The sequence below is a fragment of the Myotis lucifugus genome, unplaced genomic scaffold, assembly GCF_000147115.1.
Source record: "Myotis lucifugus unplaced genomic scaffold, Myoluc2.0 scaffold_43, whole genome shotgun sequence".
Lineage (NCBI taxonomy): Eukaryota > Metazoa > Chordata > Mammalia > Chiroptera > Vespertilionidae > Myotis > Myotis lucifugus.
The window spans coordinates 731,868-749,223 of NW_005871091.1; the positions used below are offsets into that span (position 1 = coordinate 731,868).

At 35.8% G+C, this 17,356-nt stretch overlaps 1 protein-coding gene across 11 annotated transcripts in view; it reads left to right on the forward strand.

The window, feature by feature from the left end:
- The window catches only part of PTBP3 (polypyrimidine tract binding protein 3), a 75,394-nt gene that overhangs the window by 21,382 nt on the left and 36,656 nt on the right, over positions 1–17,356 (forward strand). For 6 of the 11 annotated variants that reach the window (XM_006088022.3, XM_006088019.3, XM_023753274.1 and 3 more), the window contains 3 exons: positions 1,767–1,851; positions 9,970–10,139; positions 13,965–14,111. In XM_006088022.3, the coding sequence (XP_006088084.1) occupies positions 1,818–1,851; positions 9,970–10,139; positions 13,965–14,111 (351 nt within the window). In that variant the 5' untranslated portion in view covers positions 1,767–1,817. Of the gene's footprint in view, positions 1–1,766; positions 1,852–2,873; positions 2,950–9,969; positions 10,140–13,964; positions 14,112–17,356 lie in introns of those variants that run through there. The other 5 variants (XM_023753270.1, XM_023753275.1, XM_006088023.2 and 2 more) reach the window with 3 other exon arrangements.

The window sequence follows — 17,356 nt, forward strand, 5'->3', positions numbered from 1 at the left end:
TGCAAAAATTCACCTTTCCATATCCGTAGGAAGTCAGTAAACAACTATCTTTGGCTACCAACATCACTATTTCTCAGATATTATCAGGAATACGTGAGGCTATAATTTCCATCTTTCTGAAATTTAAGAGTTTCAGTTTTATTTTATCTTAGAGCTTACTTAATTTCTTTCTCTTGTCCCAAGCTGTCTCTATAAACTTCTAGTGAAAGAACCAAAGAGAGTAATTTCTAGATGTGTAGTACAGAAATTGTTTAAATAATTGTGTTTCTATTAAGCAAACACGTCAGTAGTTTGCCTTTCTTCAGCAAAGACTGAAGTTGTTCCTTGCAGAAGAGGTACTTACATCTAAACATTAAATATATGTTGTGGCACTTTTGCTTCTCTAATATTTATAGGATAGTTTGGGGATTAAGTTTTATCATCTAGTAGACCAAAATATTTGTTCTTAAAAATTGACCAAGTTAAGCAAATAGTAACATTTTAAATAGGTTAGTTTTAACACTGTGCACAGTATTTTTGTTGTTGTTAATCCTCACCTAAGGATATTTTTCCATTGATTTTTAGAGAGAAGGGAAGGGAGATGGAAAGATAGAGAGAAACATCATTGTGAGAGAGACACATAGATTGGTTGCCGCCTGCAAACGAGGTACATGCCCTGACCAGAATTGAACCCTGGACCCTTCAGTCCGTGGACCAGTGTTCTATCCACCAAACAAAACTGGCTAGGGCTGTGCATAGTATTTATTATCCTTCTTAAATGTAAACTTAAATCTTGGTAATAGATCTTAGGGTTATAATGAAAAGTCTATCTGACTTTTCCTTTGGCATTGACCATTCAGGTTTGGAATTGGTCAAAACTCTTACCTGAAAAATAGAGTAAGTATTTACTTAAATAGTAGTTTAAGAAATAGTACACATTAAAGATCATTTTGAAGATTAATGGATGGAAAAAATAATCGGTGAATAAAAGAACTTGGCCAATATAGAAATAAATTACATCTTTGTGTTCAACCTAAAAAAGAAGGTATCAAAAAACCAGAATTATTAGGGAGTGCTGCACAAAATATTTGCATTCACATATATTACAAAAACTTAACGTACTTAATATACTAAATATTCTTAATGTACTAAGTGTAATTAAAAATATACTACAGCCCTAGCCGGCTTGGCTCAGTGGATAGAGCATCGGTCTGCGGACTGAAGGGTCCCAGGTTCGATTCCGGCCAAGGGCACATGCCTGGGTTGCGGGCTCCATCCCCAGTGTGGGGTGTGCAGGAGGCAGCCAATCAATGATTCTCTCTCATCATTGATGTTTCTCTCTCTCTCTCCTTCTCCCTTCCTCTCTGAAATCAATAAAGAAATATATATATATATATATATACACACACACACACACACACACACACACACACACACACATACACACATTACAGAAGCAATGTCAGGATGGAAATCCTAAATATGGTTTCTGGTACTTCACATGTAGCATGTCAGAGGATTGGGTTTAATCAAAAAAGGTTCAGGATTATGCCTCCAGTTATGTGATGGCCATTCTGTTTTTTAATAACTGTCATGTAGATATTCAGTAATTTTTCTTTTCTATAAAGTTCACTTCCAACCTTTAGCCTTTGTGATTCTTGAGTACTTCCCCTTAAATGCCTTGATATTCAGGTGAAGTAATTTACTGACTTTTATGTTTTTAGTAGTAAATATGGATCGTTATTTGAAATTTGTTTTATTAACAGAATATTACTCTTGCTTTTCAGCGGGGATCTGATGAGCTTCTTTCTTCTGGCATCATTAACGGACCTTTTACCATGAACAATTCTAGTCCTTCTATAGGTGTGTATGGTGAGTTTTCTTTTTTTTTTCCTTTTCAAAATCTGAAATGTTTTTTTTCTCCATGGGTTTCCCCCCAATTTTTTACAGTGCTCTTATTTTGCTCATCTTATAAACATGTTGAAGTTCCACTACCTATATATATAAAAGGCTAATATGCAAAGTATCCCCTCAGGAGTTTGACAGGGAGACCGGAGTTTGATCGCTCACTATGATGTGCGCTGACCACCAGGGGGCGGCGCAGAGTGAAGGAAGGCCCCAGCCAGCAGCTGGGGAAGGGAGGTCCCGGCTGGCAACCGGAAGGCCCTGATCGGCCCTGATTGCTGACCAAGCCTAGGGACCCTACCCGTGCACAAATTTCGTGCACCGGGCATCTAGTTTATGTATAACAAAAACTAAAATTTATTGCAGTAAAGTTCATATATGTGAAATTAAGAGTTATAGTTCTCATAAATTTAAGGATTAATTTGGGTTTAATTTGATAATTCCTTTTTAGTTTGATGTTCTGTGTGCTACACAGTTGTGATAAGGCTATCAATAAGTTGGTGACCCTTCACAATTGAGTAAAAGAACTAGGTGCAAACTCTTGTAGTATTGAATGATGATGGATTTAGAATAGAAGTGTTAAAATTTTAATATGCCAACATGATTTTTAAAAATTGAAACATACCTTGTGGGGAGGGGAGGGGATGAGAGGAGGGGAATAAAGGGAAGGAAAATGGGAGATATCTATAATATTATCAATAAAAAATATATATTTTTTAAAAATTGAAACGTAATTCACATCCCATAAGGTACCACTTGATTTAAAAATATTTTTGAAATTTGGAGACTGGAGACTGTAAAACAAGTTGGGAAAGTGTAACACTGGAGGGAGAGTGAGCCGTTAAGAGACTATTTATACAGTAGCAGTAACAATTATGACGGAGAGAATTAGAGAACTTACAGAAGGTGAAAGTGATATTATTGGTGATTACTGTTGGTGATTAATGTTTGAATAAGAGATTTCATTGATGATTTCCAGGTTTTGGTCTTGGAAAATTGAATAGATGGTGATGCCACTCTTTATATTAGAAAATGTAGGAAGACCAGAATTGGACAACATAGCAGGTTCGGATTTTTATTCTTGAATTTGACTTTCTCTGGAACATCCAGATGGAAGTGTCAAGTAGATAGTGGGTTCTTCTGGTCTCAGCATTGTGAGAGACATTTGGAAGTGAATATCATACACATTGGCAGCTGAAGCCATGAGAATGGAGAGTCTCAGAAAAGGTGAGATTTTTATCTAGATGTTTTTGGAGTTATAGGGAGTTAGGGAACAAGTGGACCTCAATTTCCAGACCCTGAGATACATGGGGTTTGGGAAAGTGAACAGCCTTTATGTGAGGACACACTGAGAGAGGTGGACCAGGTTTAGTTAAGGCAAAAGATGAAAAGAAAATTGAATGAAGAAATTAAAAATATATGGAAATTGGTCAGCCATGATACATTGCTCTGAAGGAAGCATGTCAAACTCGCAGCGAGTTTGACATGCTTGCTCTAGAGGACTAAATGGAAAGATTTTTTAGGCAGAGCAACAGCATAGGATTTGTTCATGTAGAAGTATGGACCATGTAATACGGGCATGAGACTAAATCAGCTTTCTCAAACTTGAGCTGGCATCCAAATCACCTAGAGGGCTAGTTCAATAAAGCCTGATGGCTGAGTTCATCCCTAGAATTTCTAATTTATTAGATCAAGGGTCGGTCCTGATAATTTGCATTTCTGCAAGTTCCCAGGTAAAGGTGATGCTGCCATTTGAGGAACCATACTCAGAACTACTGGATAAAGGAAAAGCTAGAATATGAAGTTCTTAAACCTTTTGATCTGGTGGGCTTAAAAAAAAAATTCTGCCCTTATTCCCCAGAGTTATAGTATATCGAGGGTAGGGCCTATATGTTTGTTCTTATTTTAAAGATTGAGGTCAGGTCGTCTTTTTGGTCTTGGTTGATTGATTACTTAAAGAAGTATGAGATCTAGCTTTAGCAGGCGGCAGTTTTTGTTTTTGTATTTTGAATTTCTTCTTGTATCCCATTTCCTAAGTTCATTGTTTCTTTTCCTGAAGCGCATATCCTCTTTAGTAGCTGTTTCAGCAGAGCTCTGTAAATGGTAACCTCTCACACTGACTAAAAATGTCCACTTCACTATCGCTATTGAATGATAGCTATTTAGAATTATAGGTTGATAGTTATTTTCTCTCAGCACTTTGAATGTACTATTTTACTCTTTTGGCTTCTGTTGTTGAAAAGTCTATTGTCAGTTTATGTTATTACTTTGTAGATAGTTTTCTCTGTAGTTATTCTTAATATTTTCTCTTTATTTTTGTTCTGTGGTTTCACTATGCCTAGGTATGCATCACAAGTTCTCAACCCTGGATGCTCAATAAAATAGCTTAGGAAGCTTTGAAGAAAATACAGATGCCTTGACTTACCCCACACCAATTTTAAAATCTCTGTTGGGGCTGCGGCTGGGGTGGGTCTAGAGACTCTAGATACTGTTTTTTATTTGTTTTTAAAGCTTCTTAGGTGAATATATATATAAATATATGGTTTGTGCAGCTGGAGTTGAGGACCATTGCTGGAGACTAATTGCCTCCTTCTGGATTTCTGTTTTATGAAATGGTAAAGGAAATCCTTCAGACTTGAGGAAAATGATACCAGGTGGAAACTTGTGTCTACAGTGGTAATTATGTGGACACATGACTTTCTCCTTTTTTTTTTTTAATTTAAAAGATAATTGAGGGAGGATTCTGGGAAGATGGCATAATAAGAAGCATCAGGAATCATAACTGCCTACCTAGACAACAATTGCACTGCCTGAATCTAACTAATTTGGAACTCTTGAGTCTGTTGAAGGCTTGCAAGTTTCATGGGGAGACTTGGAAGGTAAATTATGGTTAATTTTCAGATCTTAGCACAGTAGCTGCTACCCGTACCACCCCCTGCCCCAGTCACATGGAGCCAGCTGTATCCCTGTTTCAGGAGTAGCTTACAACAGCTTGCGGGAGCTAGGATGGTCAAAAAAGACCTTGTCCTTTAACTTTTGGGGATCTGTGCTCTGATAGATAATTGCTTCATCTGATACACACTTGCAAACAAAGAGGCAGGCAACCATTGTTCTTGCCTCTCCTGCTTTGTTGCAAGCTAGGCCTCACTCCCCCCAAATGACTACCATGAGATTTAAAGGGCCAGTGCTCTTCTCCTTCCCCCACTTCATTTTTCCTGTTTATTTCCTTTTGGGGACCAAACATTAAAAAAAACAACTGCATCTACAGGGAAAATTAGAAAGTGGTCATACAGGAAAAGGCTCTGGTGAAACCTGAAAAGACCTTAGTTTACACAGCAGGCTCATTGTTGGCCCAGAGACAGCCTATAATCATTAAAAAAAGAAAGACAATAAATAAAAATAATTCAGAACCCGGAAAGCCTCACAGAAGGGGAAGAATCTGATTTCCAGAGTTACCACATTCCCAAATTTGATGAAAAACGTGAATATAAATATCCAAGAAGTTTAATTAACTCAGGTAAGATTAACTCAATGAGACCCACACTGAGACACATTATAATCAAACTTTCAAAAGACAAAGAATCTTGAAACAGCAAGAGAGAATGAACTCGTCACATACAAGGGATCCCCAGTAAGAATAAGGGCAGATTTCTCATGAAGAACTTTGGAGGCCATGATGCAGTGAGCCAATGTATTAAAAGCGTTAAAATAATAAAACTGTCAACCTGTAAAAGAATCCTATATTTGGCATAACTGTCAGTCAAAGGTGTTTTTTGTTTTTTATGTTTGTTTTTTAGTTTAAATAAATTTTCTGCTACAGAAAGAAAAATTTATAGATTAACATCCCTCATGAATGTGGACACAAACATATTCAGCAGGATAGTAAATCAAATATCTTATATAACACTAGAGGCCCGGTGCACAAAAATTTGTGCATGGGGGGCGGGTCCCTCAGCCCGGCCTGTGCCCTCTCGCAGTCTGGGACCCCTCGGGGGATGACCACCTGCTGGTTTAGGGCTGCTCCCCGGGGGGTTGGGCATAAGCTGGCAATCAGATATCCCTCTGGCAGCCCGGGAGCCCTCGGGGGATGTCCATTTGCCAGTGGAGAGCAGGCCTAAGCTGCAGTCTGACATCCTTAGCGCTGAAAACCATAGAACGTTGCTGAGAGAAAGTAAAGAAGGCCTACATAAATGCAGAGATATCATGATGTGTATAGTTTGGATGGCTCAATTATTAAGAGGAGAACTCTTCTTAGTAAGTACCTGATTTCAAGAATTCCTGTAAAGCTATAGTAATCAAGACAGTGTAGGACCTATGGTTTAATTGAGGAGCTGGTGATTTTGGAAGGAGGACTGACTAAAAGGGGCACTAGGGACCTTGTGGGGATGGTGAAATTTTCCTATATCTTGATTATTGTGTTCATATGGGTGTATATGCGAGAAGTTGTCAAACTGTAAAATGTGGGTAGATTTTATTTTATCTAAAGTATACCCTAATAAAGTTGAATTTTTTAAAAAATCCATATTTACAGGGTAGTTTACCTCATAGATTCCTCCAGTTTTGAGATGGGAATATATAATTTTTAAAAAGCCTCTTCCATTTGTCTCTTTGGAACATGACTAGTAGGCATTCAGTAGTTTTCAGTATATTGTTCAATAAAATACAAGATTGATATAAGCTAAGTATTTTGAATACTTATTTTCATAATAAAAATTTTGGAAAGTGTGATGTATCCTTTTATACAAAGAACTAGAGGCCCGGTGCACAAATTCATGCACAGGTGGGGTCTGGCTGGCCTGCCCCGATCTGGGCCTATCGGGCCACACCGGCCCAGGGGAGGGGCCGCAGGTGGTTGGTGGGCCGGGCTCACTCCTGATCGGGGTTAGGGGGGCTTATTGGGGGTGGGGCCAGTTGGGGGGTGGTCGAACTCCCGGTGGAGGGGACAATTTGTATATTAGTCTTTTATTATATAGGATAATTCTTCAAAGTTATGTATTCAGTGTAATAGAATTTCCTCATTTCCTGTTGACTTTTATTGAATTATGGCTATATGGTTGCTAATATATATTTTCCACTTTCAGATTATTATACTTATCAAATATTTAGATACAGCCATTTTTGGGTCATAAAGTAACCCAAAATTGATTTTTTTATTTCATAAAGTAACTTTTTTGATTTCAGAAAGTAACTTGTCAAGACTGGATATCTGGGCATAGCCTATGCTCATAATATAGCTATGGCACTTTCATAATAATATAGAACAATTAACCTACAGTGATGATTTATAATTGCACATTTTTTAAAATAAAAATGTGTTACCACGGGTCTTTATTTGATAGTGCAGCACAAGCCCAAATAGTTGTAGTATTAATCTTTTTTCTCACACATAGTTTTACAGAGATTATGTATACCTCTGTAAAAGAAACGACCTTCTTAATGTTCTTTCATTTATTTTAGAATAGTCTGGGTAAACTGATATAAACCTCTTGCTTTTAAAATGTTTTTTCCAGTATTTAACAACATTTTCTGGTTAAGAAAACACAAGGTGGTGGTATTTTAGTCTAGCCATTCAGATCTACAGGGAGGGTGCAAAAAGGCACCCTGGCTTTTACTCCTATCCAGGGTGTGATGTTTGGTATTCTTAACTAGTGACAAAATTATAAGCCACATAAATTTGGACATACATTGAAAATTTATAATGTAAATTTGCTTGCTTATTTCTAGGAATGATAAGACAAACGCTTTGAGATTTAGCCCTAGTTGGGTGGCTCAGTATACATCAAAAGGTAGCAGGTTCGACTTCCTGTAAGGCAGTGCTTCTCAACCTTCCTAATGCCTTGACCCTTTAATACAGTTCCTCATGTTGTGGTGACCCCCAGCCATGAAATTATTTTCGTTGCTACTTCATAACTGTAATTTTGCTACTGTTATGAATCGTAATGTAAATATCTGATATGCAGGATGTATTTTCATTGTTACAAATTGAACATAATTAAAGCATAGTGATTAATCACAAAAACAATATGAAAAAAAAACTATGAACAAATTCCTATGCACACAGCGGCGGCAAAAACACCCGGCGGGCCGGATAAATGTTTTCGGCGGGCCGCATGTGGCCCGAGGGCCGTAGTTTGAGGACCCCTGTCTAGCCATTTACAAAAATAAATCATCTCTGAACCTCCATCTCTTCATGTGCTAAAATTAAGATTTAACTGAGTATATTTCTATATGTCAACTCAAATAGGGCAGTGTAAATGAAAACAGTGTGAAAACTAGAAATGAATGGACAGAGTCTTTAGAGCAAGAAAATGACATGGTACACTATTTTAGGTTGATAATGTAGGATCTGAGACCAGGCAAAAGGGGAGTGAGACTAGAGAAGTAGAAGGGGACAAGATCGTAGATGAGGTTGGTGACATTGAGAGTGGAGATGAAAAATATAATTAGTCATTTTGGAGGGAAAACTTACTTCATGGTGATTGATGAGAAAGAAGAGGGAAAAGAAGGAATCTCTTGCCTACCAGATTATCAATATCTGACTGCCAATTATTTTTCACAGTCTGGCTAACCATTTGCTATACACAGACACAGAATTGTAAGGACTTCTAAGAATTGATAGTCTTTTGGCTCTGTGTAGGATGCTGCCTGCATTCATGAACGTAGAGAATTTGGGAGAAAATGCTGGTTTGGTTAATAAGTCAACTTATTCACCTGTAAGCAAGTAGAGTTCCATGCCACAGATACGGGTATAAAATAGTATTACCATAATTTTTATGTGGTACTCATGAAATTTATTTATTTAGGAGCACAGACATCTGATTGTAAAGTTCCATTAATATTTGGGAAAATGATCATTTTAGGCCTTTTGAAAGATAATATTTTCTTCCTAATAGTGCTAAGTATGGTATTTAGTATTTAAGAAAAAACACACATAACTGTAGTGGAAACCTTTGGCTTTCAGATAATTTGCATTCAGTTTTATACAGTGCTATATCTGGGGGAGGGGGACATTTCTGGATCTTACATATATAAATTTGAGTATTTGTTACAGACTTGTCAGTCTAGTTATTGTCAGTGTTAAAATAGTAGGATTTAAATGAAATTTGTCTGTGAACTGGGGTAATTATTTTACAGCAGTGGTTTTCAAACTTTAAGGTTGCATCAGAATCATCTGGAGAGCCGAAGCCGGTTTGGCTCAGTGGATAGAGCGTCGGCTTGCGGACTGAAGGGTCCCAGGTTCGATTCTGGTCAAGGGCATGTACCTGGGTTTCGGGCACATCCCCAGTGGGAGATGTGCAGGAGGCAGCTGATCGATGTTTCTCTATCATCGATGGTTCTAACTCTCTGTCTCTCTCCCTTCCTCTCTGTAAAAAGTCGATAAAATATATTAAAAAAAAAAAAGAATCATCTGGAGAACTTGTTAAAGCACAGGTTGCTGGGTCCTGCCTGTAGTAGATCTAGGGTAGAGCTGGAAATTTGCATTTTTAGCAAGGTGATCATGCTTATGTTAAAAACTATTATATAATAAGGACTAAGATTATTCTCAGAAACCACAATTTAGCCTCAAAAAATAACTTTAAAAAATAAATAATCTCTAAGAAATAGACTTAATTTTCATAAACATATAGCTCAAATCCAAATCCCTTTATGGTATAATAAATATAAAATTTTGTTATAGTGTTCCCTAAAAGCTATTGTTCGTACTTATTTAGCAACAGAATAAATTAGAAAAATATATTTTAAAATACTGTAAGGACATTATAAATGTTCTCTATTCACAACAAATAGTTGATTATTTAGAGGTATTTGGTGCTTCTAAATATGTAATTAACTTACCCAGTAATTTCCTTGAAGTTAAACATGCTTATATTTTTAAAGATTTTAATACCTGTGTGAAAAAACCAAAAACCTCTTCACTTAAAAATGAATGGTTCTTTTCTCCTCTTACCCCATCTATCCCATTATCCCCAGAATTTCAAAACCTGAAACTCTTGGGAGGATCAGTATTGTCACGATACATATGATTAATATAGTATGTCTACCCAAATTAGTTTCAGTAATTTTTTTAAAATCTTATTTTTTTAGCTAATGGGAATGACAACAAGAAATTTAAAGGAGATAGACCTCCCTGTTCGCCTTCTCGTGTTCTCCATCTTCGCAAAATTCCAAGTGATGTCACCGAAGCAGAGGTCATATCATTAGGTCTACCATTTGGCAAAGTAACTAATCTTTTGATGTTGAAAGGAAAAAGCCAGGTATGTAATATTTAAAGATTGACCCATCGTTATATCTCTGGGTATTAGTGTTAAAGATGATTTTTATTTTTTTGAAATTTTCTAAATTGCATTTTCTAAATTTCATTCTATTTACATAAAGTAGTTTTTAAATTATAAATTTTTGTGTATGACAAGAAACAACAGATAAAAATATTAACATTGACTGGTCTTTTTCCCTTAATAAAAAAATTTATATTTTTAATTACAAAATGGCTTATGAAAATATCCTGTGATTACCAAAAGACCCCAACAGAAAAAGAGAGAAAATATAAATTATACCTCATTTGGCAAATTACAGGACATAGAGGTTTTCCAAAATCTATATAGAAATATTTATACTATTTTAGTTATAGAATTAATAAGTAGCTTCTTCGATAATTTCAGAAGTTAATAGGTTTTTCTTAAGATGAATATGCTTTTGTGGTGATCATTTCAAAAATATAGTACATGTCATATTGATTGAATAATCGCATGCTTTCTTGTTCCATCTCAGACCTCACTGGGATGAATTTTTTAGTTCTCTCCTAGTTCTCTTTTACACTGAGCATTGTTGCAAAGAAGCGGACAACAAATTGAGCGAGGCCCTAGACATTGTGTGGTACATTGGGATATGTCCCTATGTTTCTTACACTTCTCATGAATAAGTTTAAGAAGCACATTTTAAATGTATTTATAAATAAGTTGCTTGATTAGCAGTAGACTTGCTAGAGGCTGGATGATGATGTCTGAATTATGCCCAGACCTTTAGTAAGCTATAGACTAACATCCCTGTTTAATTCGGACGAGATTATTAAGATCTGTAGAAGTTAAATAAGGTGTTAGTCCTTGTTGTGTCTACATACTTAATCTCCCATCTCTTGGAGATAGTACATGTACCTAGATCTTTATTTTAACACAGTTGCCTTTGTTGAGAATACTAGGTTTGCATGGTTTGAAAAGAGCCAACATGGCCATGTCTAATGGTTGTGATATGTGTAACAGCCATGTATCATGTGTATTATCATATTTCAGTAGTATATCCTATACATTATGTCAAATGGCTGTGAGAGGCAGCAGGCAATATCATACTTTCCTCTGTTGCTACTGTTAGTTCTGGGGTTATATTTATCGGTAGTGCTAATTGACTTATGTTGATTGCTTGTCTTTTGTTTATAAATACTATTTGAAAAATATCTTGTCAGTGATATACTTTAGCAGGAGATTCAGATGTGAGTCACTAGAACTACTTTTAGGCGTAATCTTTCCCATGGTACTTGGAAGTAGAGTGTTGAGGGCATAATGGGGATTATTTTCACCAGTCTTTCTGTGGGTAGTAATTTGATTTTCTTTCCACCCACATTATGAAAATTGATCCTTTTGACTGGATACTTTAGAAAAACAGAAATAAAACCTTTACTGGACAATTCATTAAATATGAATTCTTAGGTTTTATATGCTTTCAGGAAAAAACTTCTTATGACAAGAATCATGTACTATTCCAAATACATTGTTTAGTTTTTCCTTTGTGTGACTGATGTTAAACATTGAGTTAATTCTTAATATGTAGTAAAGAGTTTGTAGGAAAAGACCCTCTCCTCATATAGTGAATATTATTAAAATACTACAGTTGTACAATTTTTTTTTTGTTGAAAAGATGATTACAAACAAGGTAGGAGATACTGCCATAGCTATTTTTACCTTGATCATTTTTATCCTTTTTTACAAATACTAGAAAAAGTATATTACTGATACAACTGGATAGTGGATTTAGAGTGTATTGTGGATTTTTATACCTTTTAGATGGTATAAATGACTCAAAGTCTATTTCTTGAAGTGGGAGGAATTTTATTTGTTTATTGTGGATCAGTTAATTAATTAATGGTATTTGATCCACTGTTGTTGGCTAGCATTACTATTTAGTAGATTGTTTTTAGTTCATTTAATCAATTCAGTTGTGACATTTGATTAATTCAGTTAAGCATCATATTTAACATCAATTAAGTTAATAGCCTAGAATATTTGCCAAATGGAAACACTTGCCAAGTAAGTAACAAAGAAAGTTAAATTTATAGATATGTGCCATTTCCTGTGTTGAATAAATTTTGTTAAGTACATACTTTATAAATAAATTATAAATGTTTTATATATAATTTGAATTGCTAACTAAATGCTTTATTGTAGTAAAAAATGAATTGAGTTGTATAACTAGAAATTTGCGTTGATTTAAAATGCATTTTTTTTTTTTTTAAATATATTTTATTGATTTTTTACAGAGAGGAAGGGAGAGAGATAGAGAGTTAGAAACGTCGATGAGAGAGAAACATCGACCAGCTGCCTCCTGCACATCCCCTACTGGGGATGTGCCCGCAACCCAGGTACATGCCCTTGACCGGAATCGAACCTGGGACCTTTCAGTCCGCAGGCTGACGCTCTATCCACTGAGCCAAACCGGTTTCGGCTAAAATGCATTTTAAATTTAAGATGTTCGTAAGGTGGTTCTGAGGGTTCAGAGTGATTAGTGTATGTCTATATTTTATCTTCCTAATAAACCATTAAGATAGGTGGCAAAACCTGCCACCTTAAAGCTTTATAAGTATCCTATTCCTGTCATATAAGTTACAGGAGTCCTGATAGCCAGAAGAAGCCATATATAGAATAAGATATAAATACCAAGGTTTGTCTTCCATCTTAACTCATCCTATGTTACTCTGCAAATATTATTAGTAGTACAATGATTACAGATAAAAAAAATTTTGCTTGAATGATTTGACTTATTATGGGAAGTTCTTCTGTTTCCCTAATTTGAATAGTTGAGCCTCTGCTCCTGAATGCTCTATTTAATTGTATTCATAAACTGTTTAATAAAGGGTAAAGAAGAACAGATGGTCATGCCCCATCTCTGAGACTGTTTTAGCAAAGAACTGTTAAATCTCAACTCCTGAAAGCATCCATTCATAGTGGTGATGCACACATTTTTAAAATATATGTATATTTATTGATTTCAAAGAGGAAGAGGGAGAGAAAGGTAGAAACATCATGATGAGAATGAATCATTGATCAGCTGCCTCCTGCACGCCCCCTACTGGGGAGTGAGCCAATCTGGGCATGTGCCCTGACCAGGAATCAAACCATGACCTCCTGGTACAGAGGCCAATGCTCAACCACTGAGCCACACTCGCCAGGCCCACACATTTACTTTTGCCTTTTTAATTACTTCTAGATTTAGGAGAAACAAAAATAAGAGAAAAATAAAAAACTAAATAAATAATCGAATCAATTTCTCAATCCCAAATCCTTTACTGAACTCAGCTTTTCAAGTATGTTCCCAATTAATATCAGCAATACATATTGAAGGAAAAGTCTTTTCATTCTCTTCATCACATTGAAGCAAAAAATCTTTCCATCCCCTTCTTTCATGAGAAAAAATATACAATTACTATATATATGCACAGATATTTATACAGATATATATGATTTATTTATTTACTTTTCTTTTTTTGGTCTGGTCCTTGCCTTGTGGTGAGTGGCTTGAGTGGGTACAAGGTGGAGCTGCATGTGTGTGAGGGGCAGAGATGGATTGGTAACCACAGGATACCTAGTCTGTGTGTAGAACAAAAACAATTTAGTTACCCAGAGATAACTAACGAACATTTTGCTAACATTTTGGTGTGTGCCTTTCTTTATTCAGATGTGTTATTGTCTATGTATATAATTTTATTTAGGTTGACAATGCATGAGTTTAGAGCAACCTAGAATGACAAAATAGTGCTTAGCTGTCTTTCAAAAACCATGAGTTTTCACTTTACCTTCTTGTGTTTATTGCAGGCTTTCTTAGAAATGGCTTCTGAGGAAGCTGCTATTACTATGGTGAATTATTACACTCCTGTTACTCCTCACCTTCGAAGCCAGCCTATTTTTATTCAGTATTCCAATCACAGAGAACTTAAGACTGACAATCTACCTAATCAAGCTGTAAGTATTAAAGGCATTTTTAAAAATAGCTGTAAGCACCTATGGTATAATAGCTTAAGATTAATTTTCTGTTTCAGAGGAAAAACAAAAACGTGTTTTTTTTTAATCCATCTTAGCATGATTTATTAGTAAAGATTGTGTATGTAAATTTCTTACCCGAAAGCTTAAACATAAGAAAGTGAAGCCATGTTTGAAGATTAAAGTTACGGTGTTAAAAATGGCAGATATTTACTTTTCTCATGTAACTGTTTACATGAGAAAAAAAATTAAATTGTTATGTATCTCTTAAAATCTCAGATCTAAAGGAATTTTAGAAGTCAGTCCTTTCTTTTACAGAATATATAACAAAGGCATTGAGAAATTGAGTGATGTTTCTATTGTGATGTTACGTAACTGAATTTAAGATGTTAATAAGAATATGTATAGATATGTTTAGTAAATGATTTATAACTTCAAGATGAATGTGCAATGTAGAATATCAACATTTCTTAGCTATTTTCCAGTTTTTGGTGTAGTTCATGTTGAATCTTTTGTGTCTCTTCAGGTTGATTTTTAAGTAATTAAAATAGTAATTTGAAGATTTTTTATTATGTTAAGTGCATAATGTTTGGCCCCTATGTTCTTGCTCTAGGCAAAAGAACTCCTCCAGCTCTTGATTCTGTGTTGAAAGTTATTTATAATGTAAGCTGTTGAATTTAAATTAGTTTTCCATATTATTAAAAATGGACATTTCCTGTATACAATCTTTAATTTGTTCTAAGAGATACTAATCTATATATATTTATAAAAGCCTAAGCGACCTTTATGACCCAACGATGGGTCACTATGACGCGCACTGACCATCAGGGGGCAGACACTCAACACAGGAGTTGCCTCCTGGTGATCAGTGTGCTCCCACAGCCAACCTCCCCCATCTAGCCAACCTCCCGTGGTCCCTTCCCCCGGCCGGGCCCTGGGCTTAGATGAGGAGCCAGGGGTGCGTGGCAGTGGACGCGGCCCCTTTCCCAGGGGGCCGAGGGCTGGCTCCCTCCTTGTGCGCGGCAGCTGACCTCCCGTGCCCCATCCCTCCCCCAGGCCAGCAGGCCCCTATCGGCCCGCTGCCCACCCTCTGCAATGGCAGCGCGGTGGCAAGGGAAGGAGGAGGGGGGCAGGTGGGGAACCACGCGATGGCAGGGCTCCAATGATGGCAGTGTCGACATTTAGCATCTGTTCCTCTATACCCGGCCTGGTGACCGTTGCCTCCTCTCCCGACCCTGATAGATGAGAAATTATATCTTATTGTTTACTGATTTTTATTTGATTACTCATAAAGTATTTATAGCAATTTCTGTTAATGTGGGTTTCCAAAACCCACATTTAAAAAATTGTGGTAAAATATATATAATATAAAATTTACAATTTTAACCATTTTAAAGTATACAGTTCAGTGGATATTAAGTACATTCACATCCTGCAACCCATCACCAACATCCATCTCCAGAACATATTCATCTTCCCAAACTGAAACTCTGCACATTAAACACTAACTTCCATTTTCCTCTCCCCTTAGACCCTGGCAACCACCATTTTACTCTCTGTCTCTTGTAAGTTTTGTCTGCTTTAATAATATAGTTTTTAAAATATTTTAGTACAGCCCTGACCGGTTTAGCCTGCGGACTGAAGGGTCCCGGGTTCGATTCCGAACAAGGGCATGTACCTTGGTTGCGGGCATGTACCTTGGTTGCGGGCACATCCCCAGTAGGGGGTGTGCAGGAGGCAGCTGATCGATGTTTCTCTCTCATTGATTTTTCTAACTCTCTGTCCCTCTCCCTTCCTCTCTGTAAAAAATCAATAAAATTTATTTTAAAAAAATATTTTAGTACAAGTCATATCTCTTAAGATTGTATTAAAGTTTCTGATTTTGATACCATACTCATACAGACCTAGCTAAGCAAAATTAAAAAAAAATTTTGCCTATATTCTCCTACTTTTACATTTTAGTTGTTTGTATTTTAATATGTAAATCTTTATTATATTAAATATTTTTGGAGTGGGGAGTAAGGGTTAGGTTTTGGTCTTTATTTTACTACCAGTGACCAGTTTCACTTTTGTTATTTAACTTAATATGTTTTATTTCTCCAGATATATTAGAATTACTTTGGTAACTTCTACCCCAAAAACACAATTGGAATTGAATTTATTTTATAGATTAATTTAAAGATAATTAACGTATTTTTATTGCTCACTGATCCTTTAAAGAGGAAATTATATTTTGTTTCCTGTCTTTGAGTAGATCTTTTAATTTTCCTTTATGTAAGTTTTCTCATTGGTGTGATTCCTAAATATATTAGTATGTCTTGAAGAAGAAATAAACAATTTAAAAGACTCTTAAAGATAGGATTATTCTAAAGGGAAACAGTGAGAAATCCCAGTTGCTTGGCAACCAAAGCCAGCCCAGATGACCTAGTTTATTCTTCGATAGCCTTGATTTCTTCCCAATATCCTTTCTATTTTGTTACTTTTGTGCAGTTTTTATGCATTGATGTTTCATAAAATACAATAATTTTTCTTTTATTCAAAGTTCTATGCCAAAGCTGAATTTGAAATTGAAGGTACCTGTTTGCATATATAAAATGTATTAGATAACTTTTATTTTGACAGTTCTGGGAAGCTGATAAATTAACTGTTTCATTCCCTTTTGTTCTCTGAATCAAGATATCCCAAAACATGCCATAAGTTCTTTTCCAGCTTATGGACATACTTGCCAAAGGGTCAGGTGAATATCAAGTATTTTTGTCCCTTGACTTAAATTAAAATTGTAGCTAAAAATTTTATATTTTAAGGTACATCATCTGAGAAATGGTTGTGTAACAGCAGTCAATTATTGTATGGACAGTTTTTCTTGACCTTGTGCGTGGAAGTTTATAAATCCACAAAGAGATGACCATGGGAAGATTTTTCTCTAAAAAGTCATCAAACTGAACACTTAAAATCTCTGTATTTTTTTTAATCTCTGCATTTTTATGTATACTCATTTCCTTCTCAATTTTAGAAATGCCTTCACAGAATCTAGGCATGTTTTAATTTTACATGAAGTACATTTCTCTCCCATGCCTCAATAAAAATTTGTTGGTTTCATACTGCTGCTATTTCCTTTATTTATAGTTAGTGTAACCATTCTAGAGGGTTTGTTGCGGAACATTCAAATAGGATCTCTTATAATAGGAATTCTGTGTCATAATTTTTATCATCAGATTCACAGAATC